Source organism: Fukomys damarensis, unplaced genomic scaffold (genome assembly GCF_012274545.1).
Source record: "Fukomys damarensis isolate Sample0158 unplaced genomic scaffold, DMR_v1.0_HiC HiC_scaffold_30, whole genome shotgun sequence".
Lineage (NCBI taxonomy): Eukaryota > Metazoa > Chordata > Mammalia > Rodentia > Bathyergidae > Fukomys > Fukomys damarensis.
Window position 1 is genome coordinate 5,384,731 of NW_022900942.1, and position 23,570 is coordinate 5,408,300.

Genomic DNA, 23,570 nt, shown 5'->3' on the forward strand with positions numbered 1-23,570 from the left:
CAAAAAAAAAAAAAAAAAAAAGGGTTGGAGATGTAGGTCATTTCAAACGCCCTGAGTTCAGTCCCCAGTACCACATACATACACGCACATGTGTGCATGTTCAGACACACACACAAAGAATTCACCAAGCTCTGTGGTTCACAGTTATATCTGGGGGATATGGAAGAATTCTTACTTGGAGAGTGACTTAGGGTGCAAGTCTAAGTGACTGAGGGTGCGTCAGACGGGGAACAGTGGTTGTTTTAGGGCTTTTATTGACATTTTCCCTGAGGATAGGAATAGGGCAGACTGGAAAGACTCACACTAGCGCAGGTTTAAGATCCTTGTATTTGATGTGGTGAACAGCTGCATCTCTGGATCACTGAATTAGGGCACTCTTTGGCCTGTTGTAACAGTTACCCAAATTAACAGCAGAACAGTCTGGCTGGGCCATCCAGGGAGGTGGGACCATTTCACAGTCAGCCAGTTCCCTTTTATATTGTTGCTCAAACTTCTTCAATATTCAGCTTTCACCTCATGGTCCAAGATGGCTGCTCAAGCTCCAGCGATCACATCTACATTTGAGCAAGTGGGAGAGGGAAAGAGGGAAGAAACATTGTTTATACCACCTTGATTATTTCCCATGAGGCAGACGGTGGTCAAGTGGACAATATAGTCTTTATACCAGGGAGTCATGTGCCAAGCTAGAATCTTATTCTAAGGAGAGAGGATGAGGTAATGGTAGACAATAAGCATCTATTATTATTATTGGCTTTATTTTTTTGTACTGGGGATAGAACTCGGGACCTTGTGCCTGTGAGGCAGGTGGTGGCACCACTGAGCTAGGCCCCCCAGCCAGCGTATATGATTTTTATTGGTACGTGTTTGCTCTATATAAAGGTTTACATTCCTTGTGTAGAGTTGGAACTTGTATATAACACCTCCTAATTCTTTTTTTATCCCCTTCCTCTCCCCTCCCTCTCCTTCCTTGTCTTGGTCCCCTTCCCATTTACAAAAGATCTATCTCCCTGTTTCCTATTATCTATCTTTAATTTTGCTCTTTATTTATCTGTAAGTTTTCTCATATAAGAGAAACTGTTATTTTAAGCTTATGTCTGATTTATTATTTAACTTAATATTATGGTTTCAAAGTGCATTCATTTTCCTCCAAATGACTCAGGCTTATCCTTCTTTATGTCCTAGTAGTTCTTGGTTGTGTATAAATTCCATTTTCTTTATCCATTCCTCTGTTGGACATATAGGCCACTCCCAAGACTTAGCTGTTATGAGTTGTGCTGCTGTAAATGTGGCCGCATTCAAGAAGGTGTGGGTGGGATTCCCATGCGTCAGTAGGATTGCCCCTGATTTAGGCCTTTTTGAGGTTCCCTTTTTGAGGGGGACGTTTTCAGGGATGCCCTCTGCCCCAGCATGGCTGACACTCCTCCACCCCGTGTGCCTGCAGACAGCCCTGGTGCAGGAGGTCCACCAGAAGTTTTCAGCCTGGTGCTCCCAGGTGGTTCGCCTGTACCCTGGTCAGCGTCACTTGGAGCTCGAGTGGACAGTGGGGCCAATACCTGTGGGGTAAGTGGCCCAGACTGGGATGGGGCAGGGGACAAGACAGAGAGGAATTTTGGTAAGGCTCACACCTGTCCCTTTGGGCGCAGGGACAAGTGGGGGAAGGAGATCATCAGCCGCTTTGACACACCCCTGAAGACTCTAGGATCCTTTTACACAGACAGCAACGGCCGGGAGGTCCTGAAGAGGAGGTGGGGACGCTGAGGACATCGTGGCGTGGTTGGTGGCAAGCTGAGGTCCAGGGGCAGTGGAGGGCCATCTGCTGACCAGAGGAGTGTGGGAGGAAGAGGAAGAGGGGTGTGAGGATGGGGGACACGGGACGCTGACTCGACCCTCTCCAGGCGGGATTATCGACCCTCCTGGGAGCTGAACCAGACTGAACCAGTGGCTGGAAACTACTATCCTGTCAACAGCCGCATTTACATCACAGTATGTGCTCTTCCCCAGCAGCTGGCTGGGAATCAGCTCTCCTTCCCAGCATCTCCTGGTTATCTGGGACAGGGTCAGTGGGGCCCAGTCCCTGATTCTGGCTCTCCTTTGCCTCCCAGGATGGGAAGACACAGCTGACAGTGCTGACTGACCGCTCCCAGGGGGGCAGCAGTTTGAGAGATGGCTCCCTGGAGCTCATGGTGAGTGGGTCCCGCCCTGGCCACTTGCTGAAGCTCTGAAGCCCAGCGCGCCATTCATACGTTCAGTCTCCTCTGTGGATTGAACCCAGGAACTTGGTGCTGAGCTGCACCTCCAGTCCTATTAATTTATTTATTTGAGGCGGGGTCTTGCTGTGAAGTTTGGGCTGGCCTTGAGCTTTCTTGATCCCCCTGCCTCAGCCTCCTGAGTTCTGGGACTACAGGTGTGTGCCACCAAGCCTGGCTGTTTATTTTTTTGGTACTGGGGATTGAACTCAGGACCTTGTGCAGCAAGGCAGGCAGCAGAACCATTGAGCTAAATCCCCAGCCCTCTGGCTGTTTCTTTGCTAAATTGCCCAGGTGGGACTTGAACTTCCAGTCATCTTGCGTCGGTCTTCCAAGTGCTGGATTACAGATATGGCGCCAATATCCAGCTGTCGCTCTCCTTTTAACCTGTCCCCAGGGGCCCCTCAGGCCCTGAACCACCCTATTCACGTCCCTATTAAGGGCCTACCTTTGCTGTCCTGGCCCATTGGCCAGTTCGATCCCATTTCCCCTGGGCTCCTTCTCTCTACTCTTTAATTCCTCTTGAAATTCCCATAAGCCCTCACCTGGCCCAAGGACCCCTGCTAGACCCTCAACCTGTCCTGGCCCCTGCGGTAACCCCAGGTACACCGACGGCTGCTAAAAGATGACGCCCGCGGAGTGGGGGAGCCGCTGCTGGAGTCCAAGTCTGGGGTGTGGGTGCGTGGGCGTCACCTCGTGCTCCTGGACACGGCCTGCGATGCAGCCGCTGGACACCGGCTGCTGGCGGAGAAGGAGCTGCTGGCCCCGCAGGTGGTGTTGGCCCCGGGGGGCGGCCCATCTTACCACTTTGGGGCAGCCCCGCGCACGCAGGTGAGGGGCGAGGGGAGAGCAATAGGGCTGGGGGCCGTAACCAGCCATACCCTCTGCGTTCAGCTCCAGGCCCTGCACTGGCCTAGCCCAGCCCATTCACACTGGGTCGCAGGACGGCTCTGCCATCTGCCATCTGCCCCAGGTTCAGCCTTCCTTGGCCAGCCCCAGCCGCTCCCTAACCCTGTCCAACTGTGCCCACAGCAGTTCTGCACCGTCAGGTCTCAGACCTGCAAGGCTGAGGCCTGCCCCACCCCTGGTATCACCCTTCTCTTCACTCACTCGGCCCTGAAATTCCTGGATCTGCCTGCCCTTCCTTGGATAAGCCCCCACCACCTGGACGTCTTGACAGCAAACTGCTGAGTCCTCCCCACACAGCAGGCGGCTGAATCCTGCTCCTTGTGGACTAAGCTGCGCCCCCAAAGTAGCTGTCCTGACTATAGGCCGCTGAGCCCCGCCCCTAATCCTAGTTCTCTTAACTTTGGGCAGCGGGGTCCTGCCCCCCTGCCCAAGCCCCACCCTCCCGACTGAGCCCGGCTCCTCCGTAGTTCTCAGGCCTGAGCAGGGAGCTGCCGCCTTCTGTGCGCCTGCTCACCCTGGCCCGCTGGGGCCCGGAGACGCTGCTGTTGCGTTTGGAACACCAGTTCGCCCTGGGGGAAGATTCAAGACACAACCTGAGCTCCCCTGTGACCTTGGACATCCGGGTGAGGAGGGCAGAGGTGACAAGGAGGCAGGAGAGAGCAGAGAGAGGGGCCCAGGCCAAATTCAGCTTTGCCCCTTACTCAGCCGGGTCCATCCGCTCCCTGCAGGACCTGTTCTCTACTTTCACCATCACCCGCCTGCAGGAGACCACGCTGGCGGCCAACCAGCTCCGGGCCAGCGCTTCCAGGCTCAAGTGGACACCAGAGACCGGTGGGGACCTGGTGGGGCCCTGCCTGGCTCAGCAGCTGGGGGTTCTCTGTGAGGCATGGGAATGTGGGCTGTGAGCGGGTATAGAGCTTGAAGGCCCGGAGTCCTGACCCACGTTACGGACTTCAGGGTCAGAAGTGGGTCCAGCAAACTTGAAACATGCTTATGGTTTTCATGACTCCCAGGATTAAGATTGGAGAGCCCAGTTCTGGGATGGTGTCTGTCACCCATGGTGTCAGCTTGAGGACATAAGGACAGTGTCTAGAGATTGGAGACACCAGGCGCGGTGGCCCACATCTGTAATCTCAGCAGTTGGGAGGCTGAGGCAGGGAATTGCTGCAAGTTTGAGGCCAGCCTGGACTACATAGTGAGTTCAAGGCCAGCCTGGACTACATAGTGAGTTCAAGGCCAGCCTGGAACACATGGTGAGATCCTATCTCAAAAAATCAATAAGAAATTGAGAGAATTTAGGGGTTGCGGGGTAGTATTCAGGTTAGGAGAAGTGGTTTAAGGTCTGCATGATGTCCTGGGAACAGATTTGGGGGTATATAGCTGTGTCCAGACCCAGCGGAGGGAGTATGATGGGGTGAGGCTGAGGAAGTCTGCACCCCTCATTCTTCACCCCTCCCCAACAGGTCCCACCGCCCACCTCACTGTGCCCAGGCTGGACCCTGCTTCCATCACCCTGCAGCCCATGGAAATCCGCACCTTTGTGGCCTCAGTCCAGTGGAAAGTGTCCAGCTAGACCCGTGGGAGGCCCCTTGCTCTGGATGTGGGGCCAATTCCATATCTTCCTCTTGCAGCTGCTGCTGTTCGCAAAAGCTATTAAAACTCTGCTAGTGAGATTTAAGACACATGGGAGCATGTGTAGTTTTGATTTTTGGGGGAGGTGTGGAACGAGGCCAGTAGTACACTTGAGCTCAGCTCCAGCCCAGGTCCTTGTCAGGAAGTTACTTCCTCATCTGAATCTTCACACCAGGGACCACGGTTCACATCCTACCTCACCTGTCATCCTCTACCTCCTTTCCTGATCTTTTGTTCACCTGGGCTCTGCACAGCTGTCTCCAGGAATCAGTGAAGGTGAGCCTGGGCTAGGTGTGGGCTCAGAGAACCTGATACACCCTGGGGCTTCCCTGGGCACCTTGGGGTACTGTCTTTAGAGCAAGGGACCTGGAGGTCCTAGAGGACAGGGTGGACTCAGAGGTGGGTCCCATTTGCAGCCACGGATGGGTAGCTGGAGCTTTGGCCTTCCAGGAAGTAGAGAGCCTGTTGTACCCTGGGCTTTTGAGTGGGTTCTTGGGTCTGGTATGCAGGAAGGCTGGGTTTAACTTCATTTATTCATTTTATTTCTTTAGACAGGGTCTTAGTTTATAGTTCAGGCTGTCCTTGAACTCACTGTGTAGCCCAGGCTGTTCTCAAACTTTTGGCAATCCTCCTGCCTCAGCCTCCTGAGTGCTGGGATGAAAGGTGTGCTCTAACATACCCACACTCTATATCTAAATTTGATCAAAGGGAACTGATACCCTCTCCAGGTGCCCCAGCCTTGTATGACAAGGACTGACATCCCAGGCCTACACCTGCAACCTGCCTGGGGCAGATAGGGATGAGGAGGGAGAGTCATGCTCCTCCTGTGTGCTCTTGTCACTGGAACAGATATCTAATCTCCTTCTAGAAGGACCACTGAGCCATGGCCCTGCACAGTGGTCCATCTGGAAATGCCCACTCCAGATGTTCCGTAGTCTCCCTTTGATGACGAGGCCTGGCCAAGGGTAGACAAGGAATCCGGGGTGGGGGCATGGTGGCCCTGCCAGGTCCCTCCCATAGGCCTGTTTGGCATGGGCTGTCTGGGGATTCCTGAGTGGGGAGTTATCTTAGTCACCTCCCTGTGGCAGGGACGTGATACCTGACACCCACAGTGTAAGGGAGGAGAGGCTTGTTTTGGCTCAGGGATTCAGTCTATGGTTGCTCTGTCCAGCGCAGAAGTGACATGGTAGAGGGGCCTGGTGGAGGACAGCTGCTCCTCTCATGGCAGCCAGGAAACAGAGAAGGTAGGAGTCGGGACAAGCACACAGCCTTCCAGGCCACACCCTCCAGCCATGTCCCAGCTCCTAACAGCACAGCCACCCTGATGGGCCCACTGATGAGTACGGTGCCCTTGTGATGCAGTCAGCTGGAATCTTACCTCTGAATACAGGAGGCTTTAGGGGGGCAATTTAGTGTGAGACTTTCAAAATAAGTAAAAGAAGGCTGGGGACAGGGCTCAGTGGTGATGTGTTTGCCTAGCATGCAAGAGGCTTCACCTAGCACCATAAAAGAAAAACAAAAAATAAACCCACAGCCTAGTGTGGTGGCACTGCCTGTCATCCCAGCACTGAGAAGGCTCAGGCAGGAGGATCGCTGTGAGTTTGAGGCCAGCCTGGGCCATACAGTGAGACACTGTTTCAAAACAAAACAAAGGCAAAAAACACAACCCTTTCCTACCGCCTCCAAGGCCTCATCTGAGGCACTGTCCCCTCTCTGTGTCCTCCCTTTACTTAACCTCTTACCTTTTTTCAAGGCATGCCGCTTAGAACTGGACACTTCAGGGCCTTGCTTCGTCCCAGTCCTCATGATGCTCCCTGTGTAGTAAAAGCTGGGCCCAGTTTTGAAAATGTCTGAACTCAGGGATGGGCCTCAGGCTGCATTTCTAGCTAGTGCTCAGGGAATGGTGACAGTGGTGGTCTGGGGACCAGCCCGGGGGAACAGCTGAGCTACATCTTCATGGGCTGAGAGGGATGTGGCCACTACACATTGTTAAGTTAAAAAAAAAAGAAGCTATATAGAATAGACTGGCAACAGAGACTTGCTTTCCAGGACTGCCTGTGTGACCTGTCCTTGTCCCCAGGCCACCACAGAAATTTGATTCTTGTTCCCTCCCTGACTCCAGACTCCAGGGGGCAGCATTCACTTTGTAGGCTTTGTGAAGGATGCCCTTGGAGTGGTGCAGTGCAGAACCTGAAAACTGCACCAGGCAGCCCTGGCTGATCCTGGGGTGTCTGTCCTCCCGCTTCCTTTCTCTGTGCTTCAGCTGCTCCCCCAGGGGACAGAGCTGAGCGGAAACCCACAGAGGCAAATTGTGGTCCGGCTCACGCTTCCTCTGCCACCTCCCCAGCTCCGGAAACGACTTTCCCTGTCAGAGATTCGTGTTATTCATGTGTAAAATGAGATCAGTGTCCGCCTCCGAACTGTTCCCAGGACATTTACTCGTTTACTTTCCTTAGCATTTAGCACCGTCTGGACTGGAGCCTGTTTGTCTTACTTATTTTGTGGTGTCTCCTCTCAAATGTTGGTTCTGAGGAGCAGGAAATTTTGTCTGTCTTATCCACTACCACATTCTTGCCCTTAGTATAGAGCCCGAACACAGTGGGTGTGCTGTGGCTTGAGTGGGTCCCTCACATTTCAAGTTGGAAACTTAATCCCCAAAGTTAGTGATATTTGAGGGGTGAAACAAACAAACAAAAACAAATGGTACTGGGGGTTGAACACAGGGACTTCACACTGAGCTACATCCCCAGCCCTTTTTATATTGAGATAGGGTCTAAATTGCTCAGGCTGGGCTCGAACTTGTGATCCTTCTGCCTCAGCCTCCCAGAGTGCTGGAATTACCAGTGTTTATAGGCAGCACCATCACTCCCACCTGCTGAGAGGCAAAACTTTTGAGAGCTGATTAATTGTACCATGAAAGTAGCACCCCCCTTTTTGGTTTTTTTGAGACAGGGTCTCACTATGTAGTTGAGTCTGACCTGGAACTCACTATGTAGCCCAGGGTGGTCTCGAACTCACAGCGATCCTCCTGCCTCAGCCTCCCAAGTGCTGGGATTACAGGCGTGTGCCATCATTCCCAGCTGAGTAGGGCCCTTTTGAATGGATCTGTCCCTTCCCAGATTAGTGGGTTAATGGATCATAGGAGCATGGCTTTGCTATAAGAAGGGAGCTTTCTGGTTTCCAGAGCCATGAGCCAAGTAAACCTTTATTTGAACATTATCTGGCCTCAGGTGTTTGGTTATATAAACTGAAGATGGACAAAGTTGCCAGGTGTGGGGGTGCTCACCTGTAATCCCAGCACTCTGGTCACTTTGTGTTACGGTTTCCACCTGGATATCCCCCCAAAGCCTCACGCACTCAGGGGCAGGGGTGGTGGAAGGTAACTGGATTATGGGGGTGCTACCACTGGTTTGGTGTTAAGAGGTGGCCCAGTAGCTCAGTGGTGCTGCACCTGCCTGGCAAGCCCAAGGTCCTGAATTTGATGGCTGGAAAGAGGTGGGGCCTGGTTGGAAGAGGTGGGTCACTAGGGTGCACCCTGGAAGGGATGACATTACGCTGAGGATGATGTCAGGTAGCTTGTGTGGGGGTGGGAAGGGAGCTGGGCCTCAGTCACCCATGATCTGTACCCTTCCTGTTGTTTCTGTCAGTCACCTGAAAAGGGACCTTCCTGTGCCCCACCCACCACCCCACACACGTGGGCTTCCTTGACCACAGCTCCCTGCTTCTCTTGCCCCTTCTCACCTTCCGGTCCTGTCCCTTCTGGGGCTGTATTAGCACTGTGTGGGCAAAGTGGGCCCAGGGGTCTCACGTGGCACTGGGGCTAGGGGTGGAAACTCTGAGCCTTGCCACGCTCTGCTGGATGGGAAGACAGAGGCTCTGGGTAATTTAGTTCCAGACAAGGCCCTGGGGAAGAACTTGCTTCTGGCCACGGGGCCAATGAAACAGCCCTCTGACAGCTTGGACGCTGACCATGCCTGGGGGCTGCTGCTGTCTCCATGGGTGGCTTCCTGCTGTTGGGAGGACAGATGAACCTGCAGGGCCTTGGGCACGATCTCAGTCAAGGCTTGGTAGGCGGGATGGTCAGTGATTCAATATCCACGGAGCATTACGTTACCACGTGCCAGGCAGTAGGACGGAATGAACACGACAGACACAAATCCCTGCTCTCAAGGAGCTGAGCTGCAAGTAGGGGAAAGATAGGCAATTAATGAGGTTAAGAAGTGACATCTATAGAAAGGCAGATGGTGACAAGTGTTAAGGGGCAAATAATGCTTGGAGTGTACGAGAAGAGCTGTCTCGAGAGATTTTTATTTACTTATTTATGTGGTACTGGGGATTAAACTCAGAGCCTTGCACTTGTGAGGCAGGTGCTGTGCCACTGAGCTAAATCCCTGGCCCTCTCTTGAGATTTTAGGTAGAGCCATTTTAGAAGATCTCACTGAGATGGTGACACTGCACCAAGGCTTCCTTGCTCCCCCCAGGGCCTTTGCACAACTCATTTGCCCCTCCTCCAGGTATCTATGTGACTTCTCTCTACCCATCTCCTTCAGTCCATTTCAAATGTCCCTTTTCAGAAGAATTTTTCCTAACCATTTTTAAAAAAAGGAAGATTTATCCAGGTGTGGTGGCCTATATCTAATCTCAGCACCGGGAGGCTGAGGCAGGAGGACTGCTGCGAGTTCCAGGCCAGCATAGAAAACAAACAAACAAATGAAATAACTTAGTATGTGCCTGTAGTTCTAGCTACCTGGAAGCTTGGGGGCCTGAGGCAGGAGGATCACTTGAGTCCAGGAATTTTTTTGTTTGGCTTTCCGAAACGGTCTCACTACATAGTTCAGGGTGGCCATGAACTCACTATGTAGCCCAGGCTGGTCTCACACTCATGGTGATCCTCCTACCTAAACCTCCCAACTACTGGGGCTATGGGCATGTGCCACCATGACCAGCTAAATTTTTTTTTTTTCCTGTTTTGGCCTCCCAAAGTGCTAGAATTATAGGCATATGCCATTGCTTCTGACCACTTACTCATTTACTTACTTGTCACATATTTACCAAGCACTAGACTTAGTCTGTTATTGATGAAGAACAGAAATTTCTTTTTTTTGGTACCGGAGATCGAACTCGGGTCCTTGTGCTTGCAAAGCAGGCAGCAGAACATCCGAGCTAAATCCCTGGCACTGAGAAATTTCTTTCTTGTAATTCTTGAGAGAGGAAGTCCAAGACCAAGATGTAGGCAGATTTGAAATGTGTCTGGGGAGGGCTCGTCGTTGCATCCAAGATGGCACCTGAGGGGAGAGCTGCTGTGTCCTCACGTGGCAAGACAGAAGGGACAGCTTGCTGTCATCGTCTTGTGTAGGGGCATCCATCTAATTCCCCAAATGAATCCATTGCCAAAAGGCCCTACTTTTTTTTTTTTATTTTTTTTTTTTTGCCAGTAAAGAGACCTGTTTATTACTGATAACACTTCATTTGACTAAAACCACAAGAAATCCACACACAAATACATAAAGTACAAATTTTCACAGGCAGTAGTTTATAATTCATCCTGATATTTTTGTAGGGGGGGAAAAATGGATGTGGACAAAAACTGTTAAAATGGGTGTACGATTTTGAAGTACCGTTACACACAGAAAACGAATTCATCCTTACCTGCATGTGTTTGGTCTGTCATATTTAATGATGTATACTCAAAGTTTAGCCTATGACAGGAAGGCCTCACCATATACAGAAGCAGACTTTTGCTTTGTAATATAAAGTAAGAGGCGTAATGAATCATGACACTGGGCAAAAATAGAGCAAATAGTTCCGAATTAGTTGTAACTCACTTAGAAGGTACTATTTAGTCCTACTTCTTAATATTACCAAAGCAGGGTAGTGCTGAAACCCTAGTCCTGGAGAGGCTGGGGCAGGAGGATTGCTATGAGTTCGAGGCCAGCCTGAACTATATAGAAAGACCCCGACTCAAATAAAACAAAGCAAAACACCACTGCAGTGGGGACTAAGTTTCCCAAATGTGAATTTGGAGCTGCAGACACTCAGACCACAGTGATGGTAAGCATTTCTCTCCTTGGTGCTGCACCCCACATTTTTGTTTTTTTGGTACTGGTGATTGAACTCAGGTCCTTGCACTTGCAAGGCAGGCGGTAGAACCACTGAGCTAAATCCTCAGTGTGACCCACATTTTGATGGCACTGAGGAGGGAGTGTAGGGCCTTGCAGTGAGCTGCACCCACAGGCTTGCCTTCTATATATCTTAAAACGTTATCTTTTTGCTTTCATCCAATTCAAAATTGTTTAAATTTCTCATTTGTTCCCCCCCCTCCTTTTTTTTTGGTTTTTTGAGACAGGGTCTCACTATGTAGTTGAGACTGACCTGGAACTCACTATGTAGCCCAGGCTGGTCTCGAACTCACAGGGATCCTCCTGCCTCAGCCTCCAAGTAATCCTGACTGGGATTACAGTCATGTGCCACCACACCCAGCTTGTTTTTCTCTTTGATCCATGGGTGTTATTTAATTTCCAAATATCTGATGAGTGTTTTCCAGACAATGTTTTGTTATTGATCTCTAATTAAATGGGTGTGAAATTATGCTTGGCATGGTTTCAATTCTGTCATCTCCCCTTTTTTTTCTTCTTTCTTTTGGTTTATTTGAGACAGGGTCTCCCTATGTACTTCATACTGGCCTTGAATTCACTATTGTAGCCCAGGCTGCCTTGAACTCATCATGGCAACCTTCCTGCCTCAGCCTCCCGAGTGCTTGGATTTCAGGGGTGCAATACCGTGCCCGGCATAATCTTTTAAATAAGCTTTTTTTTTTGGTACCGGGGATTTCGAACTCTGGTCTTGCGCTTGCAAGGCAGGTGGTGGAACCGCTGAGCTAAATCCCCTGCCCATCCAGCATAATCTTTTGATCACACCCCCACGTACCTGTCTCCTCTCTCTTGCTTTAGTTTTCTTCTAGTTCTGACCAAAGCAACTGTTAAGACAGTCTATTTATTTATTTCTTTGTTTGTATTTTGGGAATGGAACCCGCAGCTTTGTGTATGCTAGGCAAGTGCTGTACCACTGACTTATGTATTTTATTGAGTTTCTTTCCTCCACTTACTGCTCCTAGAGTAGGGATATTTCTTTATCTATTTATTTACTTATCGATGATCTATCCCTGGTGCTTAGAATAGACTAACCTACAGCAGGTGATCAAGTCCACTGGATGCATGACCCATGAGCCAGCTCAGGAGGTCAACATTCAGAGATGTTTTACTTCTTTGGGGTCACACAGCAAGAATGGGGCAGGGCTGGAGCCAATCTGGCCTCATACTCCATCGAGGGGGCTGGATTTCACTACCAGTTACCAAATACCTCCCGTGTGCCAGATCCTGAGGGGTGGCACCGGTCATTCATCCACATGAAGCCACTCGAGTACCTGGATGGGCAAAGGCGCCATCAGACCTCTGTCCGTTCTCTCTGGTACTTCTTTCCTTTCCTCCTCTCTCCCCTTATCCATCCGGAGTGAGACGCTCTCGTGTGTGCTGGATAGGTATTGGCTGAGCAGACAGCATCTTTCTTCCTTCTCAGAGAAGTCTCTATTTCCCCATCTGTAGAATGGGTACAGCCACAGCTCCCCCCCTCCTGCAGGTTAGTGTGGTCTGTGACTTCAGCCCCTGGGAAAGCCCAGCCCCACTGGGGGAGCTGTCAGTGGAAAAGGAGGTGGCTGGGGCTGCCCCTTCCACCTGTGGAGTCTGCATTGCCTAACTGGGGCACTCAATGGAGCACACCTTCTTTCTTATTTAAGCTTCCCTGGCCTTGAATCTTGGCAGCCCTCTCTGACACTAGCAGGATGGATTTTCCTCACTCTGAAAGTCGGGTTGAATTGCGTTTCCTCTTACTTGCAGTGGAAACCCCCACTGCTGGTGTGTATTAATTTCCTATGATGAATGCAGCAAACTTTTACAAATCTAATGCCTTAAAAGAGCAGAATTTGATTCTTTTACACTTCTAGAGATCACAAGACTGAGTTCAGTTCTACTAAAGCCGGCACCAGGGTATTTTCTGGGCTATGCTTCCTCAGAAGGTTCTGGTGGGACAGTTGGTTTTCTTGCTTTTCTACAGCTACGTCCTTTATATTCCTTTGTATTTTCAAGAGCAGGGTAGCATCTTGCGCCGGTGGCCACAGTGCCTTTTTCCTATGTCTCAAATCTTCCTCTGTCTTCCTTTTACAAGGACGTTTGTGAGGGCATTTAGGGCCCACCTGGGTAAGTGGGATCACCTCCCCATCTCGGGATCCTGAAGGCAATCGCATCTGGAATTCTTTTCAGCAAGGAAAGTGAAGTCTTGGTGGGGACCAACAAGAAATGTAGTTAGACCGGTTCTGTGCACGGAGGACATGTCGGAGATCCCCCCAGGTACTGGGAGCAGTAAAAGCATTGGACACAGGGAATTCACTTTTTAACTTAATTTTTAAATTTATTGTGTTAATGATACATTTGAGGTAAACATTATGATTACATTCGCCATTGGGAATTTGTACCTGTACGTGATAGATCTTGGTTCTTATTTTTTCCCATTTCCCTTCCCTCCCTGCAGCCTCTCCACCCCTCCCTATTTACATAAGCTTTGTTTCCATTTTTTCCTTCTTTTTTCTTTTTTTCTTTCCCTTCTTTCCTTTCCCCTGCCCCTCTCTCTAGTTTCCCTTCCCTTTTGAACATTTTCTTCCTGTTTCACAATATCTGTTACGCATCTTGGTCCTCATCTACGCTTTCAGTTTGTCCTACCAGAGAAAATATTTGATATTTACACGTGTGTGTCATATTTATTTCACTTGAGTACAGCCTTAAGGTGCATTCATTTAGCTATAAATGTCTCTTTCTTTATCGATGAGTAGTACTCCATTTTATAAAAAAAACCCCACATCTTTATCTAATCACCAGTGGATGGGCATTTGGGCTGACCAAGAATTAGCTATTACAAACTGTGCCACTGTAAACATGGGTGTACATATAACACTGTGGTGTGATGCTTTTAATTCTTTTGGGAAGATACCTAGAAGGGGAATAGCTGGGTCAAATGGTATCTCTAATCCTAGTTTTTTTTTTTTTTTTTACTAGGGATTCAACTCAGGACTTTGCACTTGCAAGGTAGGCATGCTGCCACTGAGCTAAATCACCTGGCCTAAACTAGGGTTTTTTGAAGAATCTCTACACCGATTTCCATAGTGGTTGTCCCAGTCTGCACTCCCACCAACAGTGGAGGTGGTTTCCTTTCTCCCCACAACCCTGCCAACATTTGATATTGGTTGATTTCTTGATAGCAGCCATTCTTTGTGGGGTGAGGTGGAATCTCAGTGTTGTTTTCATTTGTATCTCTCTCTCTCTCCTCTCTTTTTTTTTGGTACCGGGGATTGAACTCTGGCCCTTGTGCTTGCAAGGCAGACAATGGAACCACTGAGCTATAATCCCTGGCCCTCATTTGTATCTCTCAAATGACCAGTGATGTTGATCATTTTTTCATAGTTTATTTGCTGCTTCTACTTCATCTGAGAAGTATCTGTTCAGTTCAGATGCCCATTTTTGGGTTGGGTCTTTACATTTGGGAGGTCTGATTTTTAAAAAAGTTCTTTATATATTCTAGATAATAATCCTTTGTCTGAGGAACAGCTGGTAAAAAAATTTTTCCCACATTGTGGGTTATCTCTTCATTTTGTTGGTGGTTTCTCTTTCTGTACAGAAGCTTGCTTTCTTTCTTTCTTTCTTTCTTTCTTTTTCTTTCTTTCTTTCTTTCTTTCTTTCTTTCTTTCTTTCTTTCTTTCTTTCTTTCTTTTTATAAGATGAGATCCCAGTTGTTGATTCTTTGTACTAGTTCCCATGATCTGAGGCTTGGTTCATAAAGTCTTTTCCAACACCAACCGGGCGTAGGGAATTTAGAAATAACAACTAAGGGTCTCAGATCAAGGCCAGGGAAAGCTGCTAAACATCTGACCCTGAACATACCCAGGAGACCCCCCCACCCAGGGCAAAGAAGGATTCATGGCAAATGGTGATGCTTCTCAGGACAGTGCACCCTGTCCTCAGGGGAGCCCTTGGCTTGGGCACTCAGAACTGTGCTCTGTGGCTGTTCTGCAACATGGCTTCTTGCTCTTTCTCTCCTGCGTCATCACCTTCTCCAGTGGCTCTTTCTCACTGGCATGCAACATGCTGTAAAATCTCCTGTCTCCTCCCTGCTACCTCTTTGACTCTACATCTTCCCTACCTACTGTCACATTCTTCTGCATCCCTTGACAGCAGAATTCCTCAACCCTGCTCCTCTCTGCTCACCACCCTTCATAGTTTCTTTCCTGCAACTCAAGGCTCTAGAAGCTTTTTTGTGGATTAGATCTAGAATGTCCCCCCAAAGGTTCATGTGTTCAGAGATTGGGTTGTGGCTGTTGGGTATTTTGTCTTACTAATGAGAAAGCGACTGGGCACTGTCCAGTTAGAGTCCCTCAGCACCTCCTAGTCCATTGAAGCCCTTTTGGTCAGCACCAACCATGACCTCCATATGGCCAGGTTCACAGCAGTTCTGAGTCCTTTTTCCTGAGCCCCTCACTCCTCTTCCCCTCTCATATCCTTGGCTCCTCATTTTTAGCTCTTTCAGTAGTTTCTACTCACATTCCTAGATCTAAGGGAATTAAGTTCTTGGATATTGAACTGGAGTGAATTGTATTCCTCCAGAATGATATATGTTCAAATCTTAATTTCTACATTGGTCTGGATGTAAGTTACACACTAAACCCAATGACCAGTGACTGCCTAAGAGAAAGAAGAGGAAGATTTGAGGCTCAGAGACATATAGTAGACACAACCATGTGAAGACAGAAGCGAAGATTGGAGTCAGCCTGCCACAAGTCAGAGAATACCAGGATCCGCTGGAACACAGAAGAAAAAAGTAAAGACCCTTCCCTGTAGCTGCAGAGGGAGCATGGCCCTGTCATCACCTTGGTTTCATACTTCTGGCTTCAAAACTGTGAGCCAGTAAGTGTTTTTTTTTTTTTTTTTTTTTTTTTTTTTTTTTTTTTTGTACCTGGATTGAACTCAGGACCTTACACTAACAAGGCAGTCACTGGCCCCACTGAGCTAAATCCCTGGCCCTAGGGTTTTTTTGGTACCGGGGATCGAACTCATGACCTTGTGCTTGTGAGGCAGGTGCAAAGCCACTGAGCTAAATCTGACCTTGTTTATTTTTTGAGACAGGGTCTTGCTGTGTAGCCCAGGCAGGCCTTGATTTTGTGATCCTCTTGCCTCAGCCTCTCGAGTGCTGAGATTACAAGTGTGCACTACCAAGAGCCTAGAAAAGACATTTTTTTTTGTCACCAACTCTTTTTGTTTTTTTGTCATGGAGTCCAGGGGAAACTTGGTACAGAGCTCTCATGCACACTCGCTCCCTTGATAAGCTCGCCCTATCCCATCAGTTAAAATAGCTTTACTAACTGATGGGTCAAAATGTATATCTCCTGCTTAATCTTCTCCTGACTTCAGCCTTCATCATCCAACCTGAAATCCTGCTCCTGCCCTTGACTGTCTAATATGTTTCTTCCACTTACCATGGGGAGAAACCAAACTCTGACTTTTTCATCCCCCGATCTGTTACGGTTCATGTCTAGATGTCCCCTCAAAGCCTCCTGAGGTCGTGGGGCTTTTTCAGAGGTCACTGAATCTAGAGTGTGTGACCCTGGGAGTAGGTGTGTGTGATTCCTACACCGGTACACCGAATGGTTTGGCATCACTCTAAGCCTGGTAGTCTGGATAAGATAAAAGGGGCTAAAAGACACTGTTCATTTCTTAATTGCTTTCACTACCACATGAGTGCCACAAACTGTTTCTCTGTGATGCCCCTGTGCCAGGTGCCCCTCTGCCTTGGAGCCACCGATTATGGACTAAAACCTCTACAAGCTGAGCTAAATAAACCCTTTCCCCTTGAACTTCGGGTGTCAGGTATTTTTGTCTCAGCAACGAGAGAAAAGTAACTAACACACCCAGCTTTCACATCTCAGTCTATGTAAACTCTGTTTCTTCTGAAACTAAATCCAGATCTCTGCCATCATCTGTGACAATACCTTCCCCCTGTAGTTAGAATAAAATTTATTCTCCTCTCTTTAGAGGGTCTTATGTGGGGGCTAGATAGGTGCTCTATCTATATGTATTTATCTATTGTCTATCCATCCATCTATCTATCCACCTGTCTGTTTATCCATTGTGTGTGTGTGTGTGTGTGTGTGTGTTCCTGTGCGTGTGTGTGGTGCTGGGCACTGTAGCGAGGGCCTTGTGCAAGCCAGCAAAGCTCTCTACCACTGAGTTCCATCGCTATCCTGATTGATCTATATTTGTCAGCATTACTCTGGTTGTTCTGGGGGAAGACGGATGGGAGAGGCATTACAGACTGAATCGTGTCCCTTCAAAATTCATAGGTTGAAGCCCTTACCCCCACGTGACTGTACTTGGAGCTGAGACCTTTGAGGAGGTCACTTAAGATTAAACAAGGTTATAAGGGCGAGGACCTACTCCAAAAGGACTGGCGTTCTTGTTAGAAGAGGAAAAGACTCCAGGAATGGGCAGGGAGAAAGAGAAAAAGAAGGAACTGGGAAGAAGGCCCTCCACAGACACCAACCAGCGCCTTGGTCTTGGGCTTCCAGACTCCAGAGCCATGTGACTACGGGTTGGTGCTGTTTAAGCCACCCCAACCTGTGGTATTTTGTCAAGCAATCCTCGAGGGCTAAACCAAAGGTGGAGGGCAGGGAACATGTAGAGCAGGTGGAGGTGAAGGAAGTAGACAAAGTGTAAGTAACGATGGATCAGAGAGGAAGACAGAGGGGCTGTGTTGTGCTGCTGGCTGCATTGTGAGGTTACGTCTACCAGTATCACCAACAGATGGCCACCTTTCCAGCTGTGTGGGTCAGCTTTCTGTCACCGGGATGATAGAGGAAGACCGGGGAAAGACCACCTAGGGGAGGAAGGTTTGTCTCGGGCTCAGTTTCAGAGGTTTCCATCATGGCCCCCCGAGCCCATTGCTTTAGGCCTGAGGTATCCTGAACACAACATCATGGCAGAGCTGCTCACTGAATCACACACACACACACATACACACGAACACACACACACAGGCTTCCCAGGGGGGAGAGGTCAGGGACAAGATTAGTCCTCAAGGCCTCATTCCCCGTGACCCGCTTCATGTAGTTAGGTTCTACCTCCTAAATTTCCATCATCTCTCAGCAGTGTCCTGGATTAGGACTCCGTCCCTGGATTAATCCACTGATGAAGTGAGAGTCCTCACGTGGCAGTCACCTTGGAGAGGCTCACGTGGCGAGCACCAGAGACTTCTGGTCAACAGCCACTGAGTGCGCCATTTTGGATCCTCCGCTGTTAGTCAGGTCCTCAGAGACTGATGGGTCAGACTCCCTTCCTTCCTTCCTCCCCCGCCCCTGTCACTCCCTCCCTCTTTCCCTCCTTACCCCTCTTTCTTTTGGAATCCAAAGTTTTATTTATTGGGGGTGGGGATGTAGCTCAGTGGTAGAGAACTTGTCTAGCATTTATGAGGCTCTGGTTTCAATCCTCAACACTTCCAACCCCTAAATAAAAAGAAGTCAAAAGAAAAAAAAACATTTATTTATTGAGTATGGTATGTGTATTACAAAATCATCTAATATGTGTAAGAAAGCGTTACAAAATGTTACATCGTGACTTGGACTGTGTAGGGGGTCCAACTCTGAGGCTTTATCTTAGAAACCACTTTTAAGTTGCTTATTGTTTGATTAGAATTACAACTGTCATTAGCACACATTAATTGTATATATTGATGCGGTGCACTGTCATATTCCCATTCATGTATGTATTGTGCATGGACCAAGTCCCATGTCTCTTTTTCTACCTTTCCCCTCCTACAGCTTTCTCAGTCTCTAGCGATCCCTATTCTACTTTCAGGCTGAGTATTTTCTTAGCTTCCACGTATCAAAGAGAACAAGCAGTACTTATCTTTCTGTGTCTGGGCTTATTTCACCTGACGCTGTGTCCTCCAGTTTGGACCATCCATGTTGCTGTAAATGAGAGTTTCATCCTTCTTTCTGGTTAATTCTCCATCGTGTTAATCCCATGTTTCTTTTATCTGTTCCACTCTTGGTGGGCACTCGGGCTGGTTTAGCATCTTTGCTATTGTGAATAGTGCCACGATAAACGGGGGCATCCAGGCATTCTCTTGACTACAGTTATATGAGTGACCCTAAGCCCAGTTAAGTTGCTGTCAAATTCCTGAGCTATAGTCCCTGTGACATAATGTATTCATTCTTATTCTGCCTTGCTTTTTTGCTACTGGGGACTGAACTCAGGTCCTTGCACATGCCAGGCCAAGTGCTTTGTCACTGGGCTACACCATCAGCCTTTTTTTTTTGGTACCAGGGATTGAACTCAGGATCTTGCACTTGTGAGGTAGGTGGTGGCACCACTGAGCTAAATCCCTGGCCCTCCCCCCAGCCCTTTTTATATTTTTATTTTATTTTTATTTTTTTGAGTCAGGGTCTCACTATGTAGTTGATACTAACCTGGAACTCACTATGTAGCCCAGGCTGGTCTCGAACTCACAGTGATCCTCCTGCCTCAGCCTCCCAAGTGCTGGGATTACAGGCATGTGCCATCACGCCTGGCTTTTTTTATATTTTTAAATTTTTTTTGGGGGGTACCGGGGATTGAACTCGGGTCCTTATGCTTGCAAGGTAGGTGGCGGAACCACTGAGCTAAATCCCCGGCCCTAAATTATTATTATTATTTTTTGATATTGGGTATTGAACCTAGGACTTCTGCCCTGAGCTACATCTCCAGCCTTTTTTATACTTAAAAAAAATTTTTTTTCAGACAAGTTCTCACTAAGTCATTAACTTGCTCAGGCTGGACTCAAACTTGCAATTCCCTTGTCTCAGCCGCTCAAAGAGCTGAGACTGCAGGTGTGCGCCATCACACCTGGGTCATTGTTGCTTTAAGTCACTAAGTTTTTTTTGCTTTTTTTTTGGTACCGGGGATTGAACTCGGGTCCTTGTGCTTGCAAGGCAGGCCACCGAACCGCTGAGCTAAATCCCTGGCCCTAAGTCACTAAGTTTTGAAGTGTTTTGTCACACAGCTGTAGATAACCAAACTAGCATCCCAGCACTTCATTAAGGAACATGGGAGTGCCTAGAGCTCATCACTTTTCTATCTTATTACAAGTATCACCACTTCCAGGAGGTGTTTCCTGACCACCTCTCTACATTAATCCTATCCTATCCCACTGTCTTTTAAAAATAATACTAAGTAGGGCTGGGGATTTAGCTCAGTGGCACCTCGACTGTTTCGCAAGTGCAAGGTCCTGAGTTGGATTCCCCACACTGGAATAAAAGAAAAAAAAAAAAAGAAAAATAATACTAAGTCAGTATTGGAAATCAAATATAACAAAGCAGACTATTGCTTATTTCTGCTCCTTCAGGGCTTCACTGTCTCTCCTGTCTGGATGGAAAGTCCCGTGCAGGGAGGAGCTCACCCACTTTTGTCACCTACGCTTGGTGCTCTTTCAGAGCCCAACACCAGGGTCTGTGCCATTGTCACTGCTGTGCCATCGGGGGGTGGGGGAGAGACAGATGTATGTGTGGAATCAAGAGGGTTTCTTCTCGGGGCTGGGGATGTAGCTCAGTGGTTCTGCCGCCTGCCTCGAAAGTGCAAGGGCCTGAGTTCGATCCCTAGTACCAAAGGGAAAAAAAAAAAAAAAAAGAGGGTTTCTTCTCAAGATAGATTTGCATATAGTTGACTTTTAAAGAAAAAAGGAACTAAAAAAAGAAAAAAAAAAAGGAACTGAGAATCCCCAGACCCTTAAGTAGGAGGGAACTCAGCAGAAGCTACGAAGTCCTGGCTGCCATTCGCAGCTCCTTATGCTACCCACAGCCATGTACAGCCTGTACACCAACACCAAGCACCAAGCAGGTACGGCTGCAGCGAACTGGGGTTGGGACCAGGGCCTGAGGGCTGAAGGAAGGAATGGGCTGGGACCTGACTGGCCTTTTCTCTGGAAGGGCCCACGGAGAAGGAGGAGGATGGAGAGGACTATGAGAACTCAGCACCCCTCTATAAGGACCTTCCTCCAAAGCCAGGTAGGAGGATTCTCAGGGCGGGAGCAGGCTCGCCAGGGGCGCTGGCTGGGGATTGTACATACAGTTGCCTCTGTGCCCGCTCCAGCAGGCACCGTGGCATGAGAGCCCTGGAGCTACACCCTTCCCATAAAGACCTGGGAGTCTGATGAGGAGGCAGTCTGGGCACCGCGTAGATGGAGAGGGAAGGGGTGAAGGGAGCGGGGGGAGAGATGCTGAGGGGAGTTGAGGATTCTCCTTCAAGGGCGAGGGCTGGTGGAGATCGGAGGAGAGGACACTAGAGTGGATCTTGAAGCGCCAGCAGGGATTTGTCGGGAAGACACTGGTGGGCGCAGAGTTGCTGAGGCATGAAAGCTGGTGTCTCAGAAATGCAATGATTGTTGGTTCTCTGGCATCCCTGCATTTACATCCAATGCTAGGTCTTTTCGTTGTTTCTGGGGTTAGGGTCTCACTGATCTTGCCTACACTGGTCTTGAGTTCCTGGTCTCCAGTGATCCTCCTGCGTGTGTTAAGTGCGCTGTCGCCAGAGGTGGGTCTGCATTCCGGTGTGGCTGGCCTGGGGCCACCCCACTGGGACAAGGCGCTTCCTTCTTCCTCTCCTGTCCCTTTCATTCCCTCCCTCCGTCCCTTTCTTCTTTTGTGGTACCTAGAGCTGAACCCAGGGCCCTCACACTATATCTATATATTCACTAGCTATATCCCTAGCTTTTTAAAACTTTTCTTTTTTTGGCGGGGGGGCTGTGTTTGAGACAATCTTCCTTCTTCCTCTCCTGTCCCTTTCATTCCCTCCCTCCGTCCCTTTCTTCTTTTGTGGTACCGAGAGCTGAACCCAGGGCCCTCACACTATATCTATATATTCACTAGCTATTTCCTAGCTTTTTAAAACTTTTCTTTATTTGGGGGGGGCTGTGTTTGAGACAAGGTCTCACTATGTAGTTGAGACTGACCCGGAACTCACTGTGTAGCCGTGAGTTGGAGACTCACTGGTCTCCTGAACTCACTGTGTAGCCCAGGGTGGTCTCGAACTCACAGCGATCCTCCTGCCTCAGCCTCCCGAGTGCTGGGAATACCAGTGTGCACCACCTCGCCCAGGTTAAAGTCCAGTTTCATCACCATAGCCCCAACCTCAACTTCGTCCTTTCTCTCAAAACTAGAGCCTGCTTGATCTCTGCTCCTCCCCCCTTTCGGAACCTAGTAATGATGTGTAGCCCAGGGTGGTCTCGAACTCACAGCGATCCTCCTGCCTCAGCCTCCCGAGTGCTGGGAATACCAGTGTGCACCACCTCGCCCAGGTTAAAGTCCAGTTTCATCACCATAGCCCCAACCTCAACTTCGTCCTTTCTCTCAAAACTAGAGCCTGCTTGATCTCTGCTCCTCCCCCCTTTCGGAACCTAGTAATGATGCATTCTAACCACACTGTCTTACCATCGGACCCACATCCTTTGTGGTCTTCACCCCATCTGTTGTCACTCCGTCCCAACATGAGCTCCATCCTCACTTCCAAACGCAACTGTGACCTTGATTCGGATGACCAGATGTCCCAGTTCACTCGGGATGGAGGAGTTTCCCGTGATGTGGGAATCTGCTTTTATTTTGTTTTATTTTTCTCAGTACTGGGGATCGAACTCAGGACTTTACCCTTGCCAGACAGACTTGGTGCCACTAAACTACATCCCTGGCCCCTATTTTAAATTTTTTTTAAAAATTAATTTTGTTGGTACAATTTAAGTAGACATAATGAACCCATTCATCATAGGGAAATTGTACCTGTACATGGTTTATCTTGATTCTTCTTTTTCTCTCAATCCCCTCCCCTCCCTTCACACGCCCCTCCCCCTTGACGTGGGATCTGAACTGAGAAAATCTAGCTGAAAGGTGGTGCATTTCCACAGTCCCAGCTACTCAGGAGGCTACGTGGGGAGACTCCATCTCTCAAAATGCCTACGCAATTCAAAGTGGTCATTCTGCCTTCTCCTGCTTCTTCTCTCCTTCTGTTCTTTCTTCTTCCTCCTTCCTCCTTTTTGCCTCCTCCCTCCTCCTTTGTTTTTGTTTTTTTACACAGGGTCTTGCTATGTATTCCAGTCTGGCCTCCAACTTGAGATCCTCCTGCCTCAGCCTCCTAAGTGCTGGGCTCACAGGCGTGCAATACCACACCCAGCTGGTCACTATGCTTTAACTCTGTCCCCTGTCTCATCCTGATTCAATTCTCACACTCGACTCCATCTCTACCCTCATCTCCAACCCTCCACGCTGACCTTTACCTTGTTTCTATCCCTTCCTTCAATCTTGGGCCCATCCTGACATCTGCCCTAACTCAGAGTTTCTCTTTTCCAGGTTCAGTGGCACCACCGAGGCCACCCAAGGCAGGTGAGCTGGGGCTGGGGATACAGAAGACCCAGGGCTAGTTTTGCCCTGCTCTGGGCCTGAGCAATCATTCTTCCTTTGGCAGGAAAGAAAGTGGAGAACTCCCCTCTTCCTCGAAAGCCCCCGAAGATCACAGGTGAGAGCCGAGGGCTGGGAGCTTCCTGCTCGCCTGGCTGAATCCCTGCTCTGAATGACAACTGTCTTTCTGCTCCTTGCAGCCCTGGACCTCCCTCCAGTCACCTCCACATCTAATCCCTTGGGTGAGCAGTGGGGAAACCCTTTAAGGA

At 49.0% G+C, this 23,570-nt stretch overlaps 2 protein-coding genes across 3 annotated transcripts in view; both read left to right on the plus strand.

Moving 5' to 3' along the window:
• The window catches only part of Man2b1 (mannosidase alpha class 2B member 1), an 18,608-nt gene extending 13,772 nt beyond the window's left edge, over nt 1–4,836 (plus strand). For both annotated transcript variants that reach the window (XM_010613347.2, XM_033757463.1), the window contains exons 17-24: nt 1,442–1,560; nt 1,644–1,745; nt 1,896–1,983; nt 2,103–2,183; nt 2,850–3,077; nt 3,623–3,778; nt 3,884–3,986; nt 4,619–4,836. In XM_010613347.2, coding sequence (XP_010611649.1) covers nt 1,442–1,560; nt 1,644–1,745; nt 1,896–1,983; nt 2,103–2,183; nt 2,850–3,077; nt 3,623–3,778; nt 3,884–3,986; nt 4,619–4,728 — 987 coding nt within the window. In that variant the 3' untranslated portion in view covers nt 4,729–4,836. The remainder of the gene's footprint in view (nt 1–1,441; nt 1,561–1,643; nt 1,746–1,895; nt 1,984–2,102; nt 2,184–2,849; nt 3,078–3,622; nt 3,779–3,883; nt 3,987–4,618) is intronic.
• A 15,856-nt stretch (nt 4,837–20,692) lies between these two features.
• Nucleotides 20,693–23,570, plus strand: part of Clec17a (C-type lectin domain containing 17A) — a 31,403-nt gene continuing 28,525 nt past the window's right edge. The window contains exons 1-5 of the mRNA XM_033757321.1: nt 20,693–20,755; nt 20,845–20,922; nt 23,254–23,286; nt 23,369–23,419; nt 23,502–23,543. Of these exons, the coding sequence (XP_033613212.1) occupies nt 20,704–20,755; nt 20,845–20,922; nt 23,254–23,286; nt 23,369–23,419; nt 23,502–23,543 (256 nt within the window). The 5' untranslated portion in view covers nt 20,693–20,703. The remainder of the gene's footprint in view (nt 20,756–20,844; nt 20,923–23,253; nt 23,287–23,368; nt 23,420–23,501; nt 23,544–23,570) is intronic.